The sequence below is a fragment of the Eumetopias jubatus genome, unplaced genomic scaffold (assembly GCF_037043125.1).
Source record: "Eumetopias jubatus isolate StellerSeaLion01/CBP00866 unplaced genomic scaffold, mEumJub1_p1.0 scaffold_9, whole genome shotgun sequence".
Taxonomy (NCBI): Eukaryota; Metazoa; Chordata; class Mammalia; order Carnivora; family Otariidae; genus Eumetopias; species Eumetopias jubatus.
The window spans coordinates 40,994,853-41,010,215 of NW_028274815.1; the positions used below are offsets into that span (position 1 = coordinate 40,994,853).

General features: G+C 36.2%; 1 protein-coding gene across 2 annotated transcripts in view; it reads right to left on the reverse strand.

The window, feature by feature from the left end:
* The window catches only part of DNAH6 (dynein axonemal heavy chain 6), a 213,209-nt gene that overhangs the window by 147,513 nt on the left and 50,333 nt on the right, over positions 1-15,363 (reverse strand). For both annotated transcript variants that reach the window (XM_088026190.1, XM_028122448.2), the window contains exons 12-17: positions 14,489-14,640; positions 13,490-13,642; positions 11,751-12,002; positions 8,712-8,840; positions 5,839-5,952; positions 3,714-3,857 (exon numbers count right to left, since the gene is read on the reverse strand). In XM_088026190.1, the coding sequence (XP_087882316.1) occupies positions 3,714-3,857; positions 5,839-5,952; positions 8,712-8,840; positions 11,751-12,002; positions 13,490-13,642; positions 14,489-14,640 (944 nt within the window). The remainder of the gene's footprint in view (positions 1-3,713; positions 3,858-5,838; positions 5,953-8,711; positions 8,841-11,750; positions 12,003-13,489; positions 13,643-14,488; positions 14,641-15,363) is intronic.

Consider the following 15,363-nt stretch of genomic DNA (forward strand, 5'->3'; position numbering starts at 1 on the left):
TTATGGGATCTCTCTCTCTCTGACAAATAAATAAATAAAATCTATTTTTTTTTTAAAAAACAACAATATTATTTAGGATAACAAAAAGTATTTAATTACAAAACTAACAAAATACATGCAGAATCTGTGTACTGACACTATAAAACTTCGATGAAAAAAATAAAGGAAGACTTAACTGAAGAGATATACTAGTAACAGACTGGAAAACTCCATCTGGTTAGGATGTCAGTTCTCTTCAAATTGATCTATACATTCAACACAGTCCTTCAAAAATTCCTGGCAATTTTTTATACATATTGACAACCTAATTCTAAGATTTATATGGAAAGATACAGAAATTAGAATAAACAAAATGATTGTGAAGAAGAACAAATTTAGAGGACTTACACCTACTTGATTTCAAGACTTACTAGCTGTAGTTACCCAAACAGTATAGTATTGGCGAAAGAATAGACTCACAGAACAACAAAACATAATAGAGTCCAGAAATAGACTAAAAAATATAGTTAGCTACTTCTGGCAAAGGTGCAAGGGCAGTTCAGTGGAAAAAGGATAGTCTTTTCAAATAATGGTGTTGGATTGAGTGGATATCCAAATGTAAAAAATGTACACCTTGACATATCTCTCATATTTTATGCAAAATAACTCAAAACAATTCATAAACTTTAATGTAAAAAAAAGCAAAACTATAAAACTTCTAGAGGCAAATACAGGAGAAAATCTGTGTGACCCTTAAGTTTAGCAAAAACATTTTTAGATAATATACTAAAAAGATAATCCATAAAAGCAAAGAATATAAATTGAACTTTATTCAAATTAAAACCATTTGCACTCTGAAAGTCACGGGTAAGGGATTGAAGAGACAAGACACTGACTGGGAAAAAATATTTTCAGGTTACATATTTGAAAAAGGAGTTGGATCCAGATTTCAAAAAGAACTCTTAAAACACAGTAATAACAAAACAATCAACCCAATTAAAAATGGGGCAAAGAGCCAAACAGACATTTCAGCAAAGAAGATAAAAGGATGGAAAAAAGACATTTAAAATATACCCCACATGATTAGTCACTGGAAAAATGCAAACATGACTGCCATGAGATACTTCTATACATTTACTCGAGTGACTGAAATGAAAACCAAATCAAACCACACAAAAAACCTCCCGAGCAATAAGGAGTGCTGGGGAGGATGACGAACAGCTAGAATTCTCACACACTGCCCTCCTGGGAAGGCAAAATGTTATAGTCCTTTGAAAAACAGTTAGGCGAGTTTCTTCTAAACATATACTTACACGCCACCTAGAAATCCCACTCCTAGTTACCTACCCAAGTGAATTAAAAACTCATGTTCACTCAAAAAGCTGCACAGGATGGTTGAGAGTAGCTTATTAATAATCGCTATAAAACTGGTCACAACCCAAATGTCTTTCAACAGGTGAATGGAAAAACCAACAGTAATAATCTATATAATGGAATTATTACTCAGCAATAAAAATTAACAAACTATTGATTCACCTAACAACATGGAAGAATCTTTTTTTTAATTTTGTATTTCAACTCAATTAACATATAGTATATTATTAGTTTCAGAGGTAGAGTTAAGTGATTCATCAGTTGCATATAACACCCAGTGCTCATTATATCATGTGCCATCCTTAATGCCCATCCCCCAGCTACCCCATCCCCTCCAACCTCCCCTCCAGCAACCCTCAGTTTGTTCCCTATAGTTAAAAGTCTCTTGTGGTTTGTCTCCCTCTCTGATTTTGTCTTATTTTATTTTTTCTACCCTTCCCCTATGTTCATCTGTTTTGTAAGAATCTTTTTTAAAAAATATTCCAATTCACAGAGATGTGCAACTATCAGCACTATCTAATTTTAGAACTATCACTATGAACTACTTATTGCTATCTAATGACCCCAAAAGGAAACCCCATACCCATTAGTTTTCATCACCCATTTCTCCTCCACCACAGTGTCCGGTAACTACTAAATTTACTTTCTCTCTCTATTGATTTCTCTATTCTAGACATTTCATATCTATTATACCATATGCTATGAAGTCTTTCTATGATTGGCTTCTTTCACTTAGTATAACATTTTCAGGGTTCATCTATGCTATAGCATGTATCAAAACTTCATTCCTTTTTATTGCTGAATAATATTCCATTGTATAGATATATTACATTTTGTTGATTTATTCATTAGTTGATGGACATTTGGGGTTCTTCCACTCTTGGCTATTATGAATGATGTTGCTATGAACATTCATATACAAGTGTTTGTGTAAACATATGTTTTCAATTCTCTTAGATAAATGTCTAGGAGTGGGGTCCCTTTTGAGAAACTGCCAAACTGTTTTCCAAAGAAGCCATACCACTTTATAATCACACCAGCAACATATGAGGGTTCCAACTCTCCAGATCCTTACCGACACTTATTATATAATCTATCCTTTTGATCATAGCCATTCTGGTGGATGTGGGCTGGTGGCTCATTGTGGCTTTGATTTGCATTTCCCCGATGGCTAATGACGTTCAGCCTCTTTCCATATATCTTCCTTGGGGACATGTCTGTTCAAATCCTTTGCCCATTTTAAAAGATTATTTCTCTTTTTATTTTTGAGTTAGAAGAGTATGTTATATATTCTGAAAAGAAGTATCTGGATGTATTTTAAATGCATTTTTCTAGGTGAACACTGCCAGACCCAAAAGGCTGCATATTGTATAATTCCATTTATATCATATATAAAATGAAGAACTTTAGGGACAGAAAACAGGCCAGTATTTGCCTGGGGTTGGCTGACTACAAAAACAGCTTATGGGACTTTGGGGGTGATGGAACTATTCTGTATGGTACTGTTGTGTTTTATACACGACTCTACCCATTTGTAAAACCCCACAGAACTGTATACCATAAAAAGTGACTTTTACTCTATGCAAATATTTTTTAAAAATCAACCAGAACTCTGAAGGAATGCAAGATGAATAAAGACTTTGACAAATAAATTTGTTTACAATCATATGATATAATCACACAACAGGCAAATGAAGAAGAAAGAGGCTGACAGAAACTTTGGGAAAGTGTTTTGACTAGATATTGTAAAACTAAAGAGGGAGAAACTGCAAAAACACTCTTCTTGTTGCGCCTAAAGTTTTGCTTACTTTTCCTACCCATGTCTTCTTTTAGTCCTTTATCTCATCTTTTAAAAAAATCTAAAACTGCTTAAAAGGATAAAATCATAATACTTTTCATTCCCATTTCAAGTACTGGTTCAGCTGTGATAAGTTTCAAAGAGCCAGTCTCACACAGCCACTGCTGGGCTTCACAACTGTCAAGTCATAGCACATCTGGAAAATGGCATATTTATTTGGTGCAGTGATATAAATGGACATGGCTGCACTAACCTCATTTGGCTGTCTAAGGCCTGAGTGGATCAGTATCTTGGCATACCTACAACCCATTACTACACTAAGCTCCCTACCACTTGGGAAACTCTTACTCTGGTTGTCGCTTGAACCAAGGTATTCAACTGCATGATTTGGCCAGTTGAAGATAGGGATGTAGTCTGCCTCTGAAAAAATTTGTCTTTTCTTTCTTTTCTTTCTGCAAAGCTGACTAATTTAAACAGGGAAGAATTCCTGACTTTAGTCTCATTAGCATTAAGTAGTAACAGACTGACCTGGAGTTTTTGAAATAATTTCTACTGAACTTACCTTTTCTTTCATTTTTTCCACCTTATGTTTTAGCTGGGGAACTACACTGTTGGGTGGCAAGCCCTTTTCCAATTGAGTCACAAATTTGGCATATTTAGAAACTTGACTGTTCAGGAGTTCTGGATCCAGGCATTCAAACTTGGACTAAAAAAATCAGAAAGAGAAAAAAAAGTTAAGACATATGATAAAGGCAAGCTTGAAATAGTAAAATTTTTTACTTTCCTAGATTTTCCAGTAGTTAAATTGTTAATCCAAATCAACTCTCTACTTTTGGAAATGGCTTTACATATTAAGATTGCTGATAGTGTATCAGGCATCGCTTGCTTATTCCTTTCATGTTCTTGTCTCCTACATCATCAAATGTAGTATTGTAATCCCTGTAATTTATTCCTGAGGGCCAACTCTTGGAAGGAGACCAATAGCTACTTCTTACTCTTACTAACTAGAACTTTCTCACCCAGTAGTCTCCTATTATTTGATTATGTACTCCTTTAATATAAATGATTTAAAGATATACCTCAAAATATACATGTATCTGTAAATATATTTCCCAGTTCTATAAACAGAGAAAGACAAATACTGTATGATCTCACATGTGCAATCTAAAACAAAAAAAAAAAAAAAAGGAAAGGAAACTTACAGATACAGAGAACAGACTGGTGGCTGCCAGAGGTAGGGATGGGAGGTGGGTGAAATGGGTGAAGGAGTAAGAAGATATAAATGTCCAGTCATAAAATAAATAAGTCATGGGGGTGTAATGTACAGCATGGTGACTACAGTTAACAATACTGTATTGCATATTTGAAAGTTGCTAAGAGAATCGATCTTAAAACTTCTCATCATAGAAAAAGAATTTCATAATTATATATGACAATGGATGTTAACTAGACTTACTGTGGTGATCATTTCACAGTAGACACAAATATTCAATTGCTATGTGATATACCTAAAATGAATATGTTATGTGTAGTTATAAACCTTTATTTTTCTTTTTTTTCCTTCTAGGTTCAACATTTCCTTTCTGTCCCCTAATGGGTCTTTTTGTATGTTTCCTATGATGACATCATCCCATTTTGGAAGCTTCTGTTGTAAACTATGGTGGTAATTAGAAAACTCTCTAAGCTTTTTCTTTATACCTCAGGAAGTTTTTCTACATACCTCAGGAGCTTTTTCTACTTCTGAGATAAGTGACAAAGGAGTTATACAAGAGCACTTAAATTCTTTGATATTATATCATATATTTGTTTTTTTTCTAATTTCCTCACCAAAAGGTAAGTTCTGTGAGGGTTTGGACTTTATCGTTTTTAGTCTCTACTGGTATACCCAGCACTTAGAACATTATCTGGGAAACACTTTCTGTGTTACTGGTGTTTAAACCAGACATGTGACTTCTAATTACAGGAATCAGCACAAGTAGGCTGAATGAGCAAGTGTAAAACAATATCTGTAAAGTTGATGGTATTTCTAACATGTCCATATCATACTTGAAAGAAGAGATGATCATCTAGTCTGCCTTCTAGAGGGTTGGCCCTTATCAAGGTTTGAACATACAGGTAGATCCTAAAAATCAAATTCTATGGTGGCTGTTGGTACTTGGCCCCCTAATTAAGGTAATTTACTGTTGAGCTCTTAAGGGAAGATCCTAGATCTCATTACTCCAATTCTATTCTATCACAGTGAACAAAATGGCTTCCTTTTTTTCAAAACAAGAACCGAAACAGAAGTTAACAGAAATCTAAAGTGTGTAGATCACAAATAAAATCCTACAATCTTCAAGAACACTTGGGTGTAGTATATCATGACGACACTGTATTCAGAAGCCACAAAGCAGTTTAAACATCATGCGGTGAGATCTTTTGATGCTTCCTTCATTTAGCCTTCTTAAATGGAGGACCCAAGAAGCCTGTCTTACAAGAGTGCATTCTGCTCTGTGGTATATAGTGACACAAAGACCTTTACCCATTTCACTGGAAAGCTGATAAAAATTACCATAAAACTGTAACATTGCATGTTTTACTGAATTAAGACTACTCCAGATTGTTAAAAATAATTCTTATTATGAGGATATTAAGTTTAGTTAATAAAAAATGATTTTGGGATTGAGAGGTTTTTTGTTTTGTTTCACCTTTAACCATTCTTGTTGGAATTGATCCCATTCAGATAAAGAATCCCAGAGCAATTGTTTGAGCTTCAATTCAGCACTAACTTCTTCCAGAGCTTCAAACTTTGATACTTCTACCTTTAAAAATATAATAAGCAAAATGCACTATTTAGTTTTCAGATTTAAAGATCTTACGTTATCCTCCTATTAGTAATTCTTGATACAGTGACTACTTAGCAGAAAATGGGTGGGTCCTAAATGGGGAAATAAAAGGAGCAATACAAACAAATGAAAAAAATAAATCATAAACCTTATGTATATTCAAATTTCCACTTGAGTGACAAAATATAACTCTTTACATTTCCTTAGAACTTAAATGTTCTGCAAAGATATAAATATGATGAATACCATAAGCATTCTTCTTCAAGTTGGATCATACATGCCTGGCCTTTTTTAGGAAAACAAATGAGTTTTCAGAGGTACTCATTTCCTTTGGGACATGTATAGCTAGATGACAGAGAAGGAGATTTCTGTGCAGTAGCTGGTGGAGGGGATGGGGAGATTTAACATGGAAAGAACAGCCTGGTTTCTACCTCTTTCTAAACCCCTGGGTTGTATATGAACACTGTAGGGAGAAAGACTGCAAGAAAATCAAGAAGCTGTTTTCATAGAAGTGTTTTAAAACTGCCTTGGCTTAGAAGTGAACAAACCCCCAGGGGGGTTGTTTGCACAAAGATAAGCTAGGGCTTTGAACATTCCATCCAACAGCAGCTGAATACACATTCTTTCCAAGTGCACACAGAACATTCCCTAGGATAGATCATATGATAGGCTTCAAAACAAGTCTTAGCAAATTTAAGATTAAAATCATACCAAGTATCTTTTTCAATCAGAATGGTTTGAAATTAGAAATCAACAAGAGGAGAGCTGGAAAATTTACAAGCATGTGGAAACTAAACAACACACTCCTGAACAACCAGTGGGTTAAAGGGGAAATCAAAGGGAAATTAAAAACAAAACAAAACAAAAAAAACTTGAAACAAACAAAAACACAGCATGCCAAAATCTATGGGATGCTGCAAAAGCAGTTCTGAGAGGACAGTTTATAGTGATAAATGCATATATTAAAAAATAGGAAGATATCAAACAATTTTACACATTAAGGAAGCTGAAAAAGGGCAAACTAAGCCCAAAATTAGCAGAAGGAAGGAAACAAAGATCAGAGTGGAAATAAATTAGAGACCAGAAAAATAGAAAAGATCAATGAAATTAAGAGCTGGTTTTTCAAAAAAGATGAATAAAATAGGTAAACATTTAGCTAGATGAAGAAAAAAAAAGAAGACTTAAATAAATAAAATCAGAGGAAACTTTATACCAGATACCAGAAAAATACAAAAAATTGTAAGAGACTACTATGAATCGTTATATGCCAACAATTAAATTATATCACTTAAAAGAAATGGATAAATTCCTAGAAACATATAACCTACCCAGACTGAATCAGGAAGAAATAGAAAATCTAAATAGACCAATAAGGAATAAGGAGATTGAACCAATAATCAAAACCTCCCAACACAGAAGAGTCCAAAAGTAGATGGCTCCAGGAGCAGATGGCTTTACTGGTGAATTCTACCAAACATTTAAAGAAGAACTAATGCCAATCTTTCTCAAACTTTTCCCCCCAAAACTGAAGAGGTGGGAATACTTCCAAAGTCATTTTATGAGATCAGCATCACCCTGACATTATGGATCTAACCTTGTCTTCATTAAGAATTAGAAGTAATTTCGTTAGGCCAGTTAGATCTTCACTCCTATTCCCAAATGACTGAGAGCTGCAGAAGGAAGGGTAGACCTGAGGTGATCATGAAAGAAGAATTAATCAAGAATGGATACAGAGTGTGGAAAGAAGGGGACATACTTTTATTTCAGGCTCTGGCTCAAGCAGTGCTATCCTTTCTGATCCAAGATGTGCCCACCTGTTAGTTATAACTTTTTATCAAGCAATATTTCCTCAATACCTCACTTCCTACTGCATACCATCCTACCTTGTAGGTCAGTTAACTCAACCTGGCAACAACTTTGAACCCTAGTTCTCCAATGCACAAATCTCAAGTCCCGCACCAGTGACATCATCTAGAGTCACACTCATTATTTTGCAGATTGCCCCCACCAAGTCCTGGGCTCTGGAATGGACAGCTCCTCAGATAACTTTCTGGCCATCCATCTTAGGCTCTGGAATAGATAGGTACATTCCCATGTGAGGTCCAGGCACTCCTCCAAGACTACTGGAGAGACTAAAAATACCTCTCATTGCTGGTGGCTCCCTGGGTTTGACCCTAGGAATCTTTTCTTTTCTATTCTCTTTTCTTTTTGGTCTCTTTAATAACTGTTCAGAGCACTTAAAACTCTTACTCATTTCTCTTCATTTTTTTTGAGACACATTGTTTAGCCTTCGAAACCTACCCTTTTTTGGGATCCATCTATTCCCTGGCTTAGCCAAATTCTCTTCTTTCACCAAACTGGCACATCAAACCAGGACAAATCAGGCAACATTCATGGAATCATAACACACACAAGAATGTAAAAGAAGCTTGAATATTATTCAAGAAAGACTTGAGGGGCTTTAATTGACCATGTTAAAAAATCCACATACATATTTTAACATAGAAAGTGCAGTCCTTGGTCTGAGGGTTTACCTATAATTCACCATTATTTTTTTATTAAGAAAGATATTTTGTCTTTCATGTGTACTAATCTTTAAACACTTCAAGGGCAGAGAACACATCATATTTGTATTTCAGACCATTCCGGCACAATGACTAGCACATAGGTGTCCAAACATTGAATGTTAGAGCCACATTCTTGAGGGTGGTTGTGCATCAATGCCATTTCCTTACCTTAAAATTCTTCTGATAGGATTTATACTGAAATGCACGTTTTTGAAGATCATCTAGAACTACCTGCAGCTCATTCAACATGAGCTTTATTTTGTCTTGGTCGGCAGTGATATCCAAAATCTGTGGATCCTGTAAAATTAAGATAATTTTTGATTAGTCATTCCTACTTTTGATGTTGACCATTAAATTAAATGAATTCATAAACATTTAAAAAATATTTTTCTAATTCTCTTTTCACTCTGATTTTTAGAAAATGTTAAAATGGTTGCTTTTCTTGCACTTTAAAGCAATAGATGTACCTTGTAAAAAAAAGTACAGAAATAAATAAAGAAGTGTCATGGGGACAATGTTGTTTTTAAATAATACCTAAGGTATTTCCCCCATCTACTCTCATTCCCTACACTTCCTCAACCAGCATGACTTCAGGTAAGGAGAGGAGCGTGCAACGGGGAAGAGAAGAAAGAGGACATGATATAAGGGAGATCCCTATTGTACATTCATGAAAATAGGAAGCCCTCTGATTTCTGAGAGGTAGGAAGAGAGAAGATAAGGAATAAATGGCCAGATATCAATTTTCCTGGCTGACCTGTTGAGGGTGAAACCCTACCCAGTGAATGGGAATGGAAAGGTTCAGGAGCAAAGAAGGAACACCTAACTAGGTTTGGGAGAATCTGAGAAATTGGAAGAATCTGAGAACTATTATAGCCATAGCTTGGGAGGATAATCTCTGATTTGGCATGGTACTGCATTCAAAATGGCAACATGTTCTAGAAAAAGCTAAGGGAAGTGTCTAGCGGAAGGGTCTTGTGTTTACCCTCTGGTGCCTTCATGGCTTGGTGTGGCACTTGGTGGATCATGATGTTCTCGTGTGCCTTGATTCTGGCATTGGGAACCACGGCTAATACTGGAAGGAATCTGAGATCAGGATGCGGAGGCCACAGATCACTTGAGACTGTAGACTATAGCAGAAATGATGGATTACAGCAGGAGGGGCCAACACGGTACCCAAAGAATCAAGAAGGACCCTTAGCTAACAGCTGCTTGGGACCACCAGGCCCAGCCCAGGCAAACTGCACTAGAAGTCCTATGGTCCAGAGGACACTAAGAGGTCTGGATGCCCCCTCCCTCCATGTACCAGGAGGAAATGCACATTTCCACTTATGGGCAAGATGTTGGAGATAATGGTGGCAGGGGTGAAGAAATGCCCAGTAGGCATTTTGAATTGAATGAAAATCTAACAGAAAGAGACCAAGCTAGAATGAAATAGACATTTCAAACTGAAATAAATTGCATTATCATCTTGTCACACTGAGGTTTTTTTCTCCAACTCCCTCTATCATCAAGAGTAGAGGTCTTGACAGCAAGATGGTATCACTTATAGAAATAATAAGTTTGCAGTTTTTTGCTCAAGAGGGATAATGAATTCATTCCAAACCTTCTATGGAAGAAGCACTCGCTGGAGAGAACCTCTGCTGTCATTTCTGTGTGTGTGCATCATGCTTTTTACAAGGCATGATTACACATGAAGCACTTGCCAGCACTTTTGCTCTCTCTAGCAATCCACATACATGCATACAGTTAACAGCAGATTATCAACCATTGGAAGCAGACTGCCTAAGCTCGAATCCTGGTTCCTCCATTTATTATGTGTGTGACCCTGCATTACTTAACCTCCCTGTCCCTTTGTTTTCTTCTCTATAAAATAGGACTACTAAAACCTTATTCGTGTTCTGAGAATTAAATGAGTTAAAACATGCAAACATATATAAGAAGCATTATTCATCCTTGTCAAAAACTGCAAACAACCCCAATATCCATCAACCATGGAATAATTAACTTGTGGCATACAATGAAATACTACGTGGCAACAAAGATGGATAAACTACATCCACTCACAGCATCATGGGTGAATCTCAGGAATATAACAAAATAAAATAAAGGGCATACGGTATGGTTCTATTTAATTGAAGTTCATAAATAAGCAAAACTGATTTATAGCATTAGAATTCAGGGTAGTGGCTTCCTTTGGGGGGGAAGAAAAGGCTAGTGATTCAAGGGAATCCTAAAGGTATCAGTAACATGAGTAATGGATACTAGGGTGTGCTCATTTTCTGATAATTCATGAAGGTGTAAAGTTATTATAGTTATGTACAGTTTTTTTCTGGGTGAAAAATAAAAAAATATTTCAATATAAAAATAAAAACAATACAAAGACCTTAGAGCAGTACTTGACACATAGTAAGTGCATGATAAATGTTAGCTACTTTTATGTTTCCATGTCAATATGTATAAACACACATTGTAATCTTTAATATCTACATTGTATTCCTTTGAGCAAATGTACCCTAATACCTTTTATTCATTCTCTGTTGATGGACATTGAAATTTTCCCTTTTTCTGGTTTGATTACAATTTTACATGCTTTTATACTTCTGTGATCAGATTTAGTTAATATTAATAATAAAATAGTAGATCATTACAAAATCATATTTTCTTTTATTAACATACTATTATTTGCAACATTATATTTTCATGTATGCTGATTCTGTTAGGAATCACCCAGCTATCTCTTCTAAATTCTTAAAAAATTTCCCTTGTATCTTTTGTGTAGCAAAATTGGTACAAGTTAACCAAATATTCTTCATTATCATTTATCAATGTAGATAGACTCTTCTTCTCCCTAAATGTGAATTTTCTAATATGTACCTAAGCAAATTTTAAAATCGTGACAATAGCTACAAAATATGTTAAAAAGTTATAGAAGCACTCATTTCAAAATAATAAATAAAAGTCAGGAGAAAGAAAATATTACATATGCTTTACTTGCAATGGTCTGGAATTTATTCAGTACTTAGAAGTTCAGAAACCTATTCGGTTTTTAATAGCAGCTCAAAGACACTGTTAACTGATTAGAACGAAACCACAAAAATAGAAGTTAAGTCAGGTTAAAATGAACTGTGATCCTAAAGTAGCTTAATTAAAATATAATAGTCCAGTTTTATACAGATTATTATTTTTTTTAATTCTGCTTTAGCTTACCTGTGCTTGTAGCTTTACCTCATTCACTTCGTTGGTTAGGTCTTCAAGGTCTCTACTCAAATGCTGAGAAAATTGCTTGATCCTTGTTTCTCGGTCACCCACGGATTTATCGATGGCATTCCGAACTGCAACAATGGACGGCTTCATAGTAGCAAAAACAGCGAAGTCTTCCGGAGGTGTGGGGACCTGATATTGTTCAATGAGCTTGTACATCTGAATCACTACATTGCCTTCATCTTCAAGGCTTTCGATCTAAATAGAAACATTGGTTGCTTGTTAAATATATCAGAGTCTGATTATTCCCTTTCAGTGTTGTCTTCTAGGAGACAGTCGCTGTGCACTGTGAACATCACACGTTCATAACCAGCACAGGAGGAGTGTGCTTAATGGTACGACCTCCCTGGCTGAAGCCTGCTGGGTGATAAAGACAGTCGTTGCTACGGTACAGGTAATCAGGCCCAGGAGGTAAGCTGTTCAGAGCTGAGCACAGTTAGTATGACTCTTACAAATGTTTATTGTTCTCTTCTCTCTCTTTTGGTCTCTAGTAGCATTAAACAATGCCAATATTTGGTTTTCAGGGACAACATGTGCTGCAAGGATGCTCCGTTGCAATTATCTGAGCTCGTAGGCATGCATGCTGAGCAGGGATCGTCCCAAAGCAGCCCCTGAGGTATGCATGAGCCATGATTCTGGCTACATGTTCCCCACTATCCTTTAATAAATACTTTTACTATCTTCAACGGACTACTAAACATCTTCACTTTGATGTCCTATCTTCAGTGGATGGTGCCTTTCCTAATTTTCTGGGAAGGGACTCTCCAGTTTTGGGGGAACCCTCCTCTCTTTCACTCTGCCACGTGGCTAGAGCAGGAACAGCCACGTTCACACAACTTGACCCAACCCCCTGGCCACAAGTTGAACCAAGCAGCACAAAATTGCAACCTGGTGAACCCCGTTTAGTCTCCCTCTCGCTGAACATGGGAAGAGTTAGACTGTAGGGGTTGGCAGAGGCCATTTGCTTCCATGTGGAAACAAAGCACGTCCTTGACGTGAGAAGACAACTGCACAGAGGCTTTTATTTATTTTTTTCAAGATTTTATTTATTTATTTATTTGAGAGGGAGAGAGATCACGAGCGGGGGTGGGAGGGGCAGAGGGAGAAGCAGGCTCCCCACTGTGCAGGGAGCCAGATGCAGGACTGGATCCCAGGACCCTGGGATCACGACCCGAGCTGAAGGCGGACACTTAACTGACTGAACCACCCAGGCTTTTAGAGAAATGATTCCCAGCCCTTCACTTGGGAATCACAATTCCATGATCATTGATCACAAATAAGAATTGCAGGAAATTGTGACTGAGAGCAGTGGCTTTGCTGTCAGAGACACAAACTTAAAGTCTAGCTCCACCACAAACTTTGTGATCTTGGGCAACATAACTTTTTTCAGTCCCTGTTTCCTTATCTGTGGAATGAGAAAAAATTATCTACACTTCTTAAGTTTTTATGAGGATTAAAAATGTAACATATATAAAAAATTTAGCATAATTCCTGACTAACATTAAGAGTTTGATCAATGTCAGCTCTCATTATTGCTGTGATGTAGGGCATTCACTTACATTGTCTGAAAGTGTTTTTGATATTTTGACTGCTGTTTATTGACCTTCAGTCCCTCAATTTCTCTTATTTGTCTTCCTTATCTACCACAAGGACTGGAATATTGAGTTATATGAAAATCAACTCACCCTTTCCTGAATTTCATCAAGAAATACTAAGCTGTTAACATATTCTATTGTGGTAGTTGGAACAAACTCAAGTTTATACTCTGCATCTTGTGCCTCAGAGATAATGGCATCCACTTTTTTCTTGCTTTGACGGGGAAGCATATAATTTAGCACCTGGGAAAGAAAAAGAAAATGTGAATCATAACTACTTAAATATTTTCATTTTATTAAATATTTTAAATAAATCCTAATTGAATGTTAAATCAGCAGTTCTGTCTTCTGTCATCTACAGTAGGGGTCAGCAGAGGTTTTCTGTAAGGACTGGATCGTGACTATTTTAGATTTGCAGGACAGACACAGTCTGTGCCACAAGTACTCAACTCTGCCCTTGTAGTGAGAAAGCAACCATAGGTAATACAAAAGCAAATTGTCATGGTTGTATGCACAACACAGGTGGCAAACTGGATTTGCCCTGTGGGCTACAGTTTGCCAGTCCCTGCTTTACACCATTGTCTCATTGGAGGTATTTGAGAATATTACAGGTATACTCTGGCTCCAAAGGAAGACATGAAAGTTACTGCAGGATCCATACAAATGTCCTCAGCAATACCATTCACTGAAATATAATCAGATCTTTAGGGACAGTTTCAGAGCAGGAAATGATGTCCTAAACTGGATCTCAGTATCATTGAGTCAACAAACATTCCCATTAGAACACTGAGCGGTTATAGTGGTGTCTCTTCGGCAGGAAGACTTGAAATGCTCCAACAAAGGAAAACGAAATGGGAGTAACAGGCTAGTCTGAGGCCTGCAAGTCCCCTCCCTTCCCTCAACTGAAAGCTGACTATGCTTGGGACAGAACAAATATGGGACTTTTCTTAGGAATTAAGGATGCCCAGTAGGTTATGTTAATTTTAACATATTTGCAATACTACAAAATAAAGATAGTCTATTTGTAGTATAAAAATTGTAAAATAATTATAGAGACTATAATTAAAGCTTTTCCTAGTTTATAGTTACCTCCAAGCATCGCAAAGGTGATGGAATTAGTTTTTCTTTTAGCAGCTTTGTATCAATAAGCAGCAATCCTACACTTCTGGTAGGCCTCAGAGCTACTGCATCCTTGTGCTGTCTGTGATATTTTTCCAGTTGTACTCTAAAAAACTCAACATCTACATAAAATTATCATATAAAGCATAAAATATATTAAATTTTAAAGGATCATTATAAAATACATTAAAAATCATTGCATTAATAAATTTATAGATGTATTTATAATGCTATTTTCCTGATGTATAATACTTTGAATAACTTCAAAATGTTAATTCATAATGCTTTATATTTTATTCTTGTACTAAAGAAAATAATATTCAATAATGTAAATATGTTTTCTGGCTCCTACTAAGAGATGGCAGATGAAAATAATTTGTAATTGTATTAGAAGATCTAGTCCAGAATGGACTGGATCTGAGAGTCAGGTTGAAGTTGGGCTTCATGGAAGGGTTCTCCCACATGGCACCTCCATATAAAGCACTCTGAGGATATTAATAACAAAAGTGTAAAACACAAGAGATCAAGCATAGCTGAGGTTATCTCCATTTCTCTTCCCAACACCTCTCTGCCAACCCTGCTCCCACATCATGGCTAAGGCCTTTGTCGATGTGCATGTGCCATACGCTGCAGTTGCATTTTAATAATCTTCCTATTTTCATTTTCTCCCTTCTCCAATCTACCTGGAACCAGTGGAGACCTGATTACCTTTGAATACAATTGTATCATACTGTTGGTCAAAAACAGCTCTTTCTAATACACATGTAATACTCAACTATTCTGCCTGTCTAAAAATCTTGTACCCTCTGGGCCTGTAAAAATTTAGCTAACTTTGGAGTGCCTGG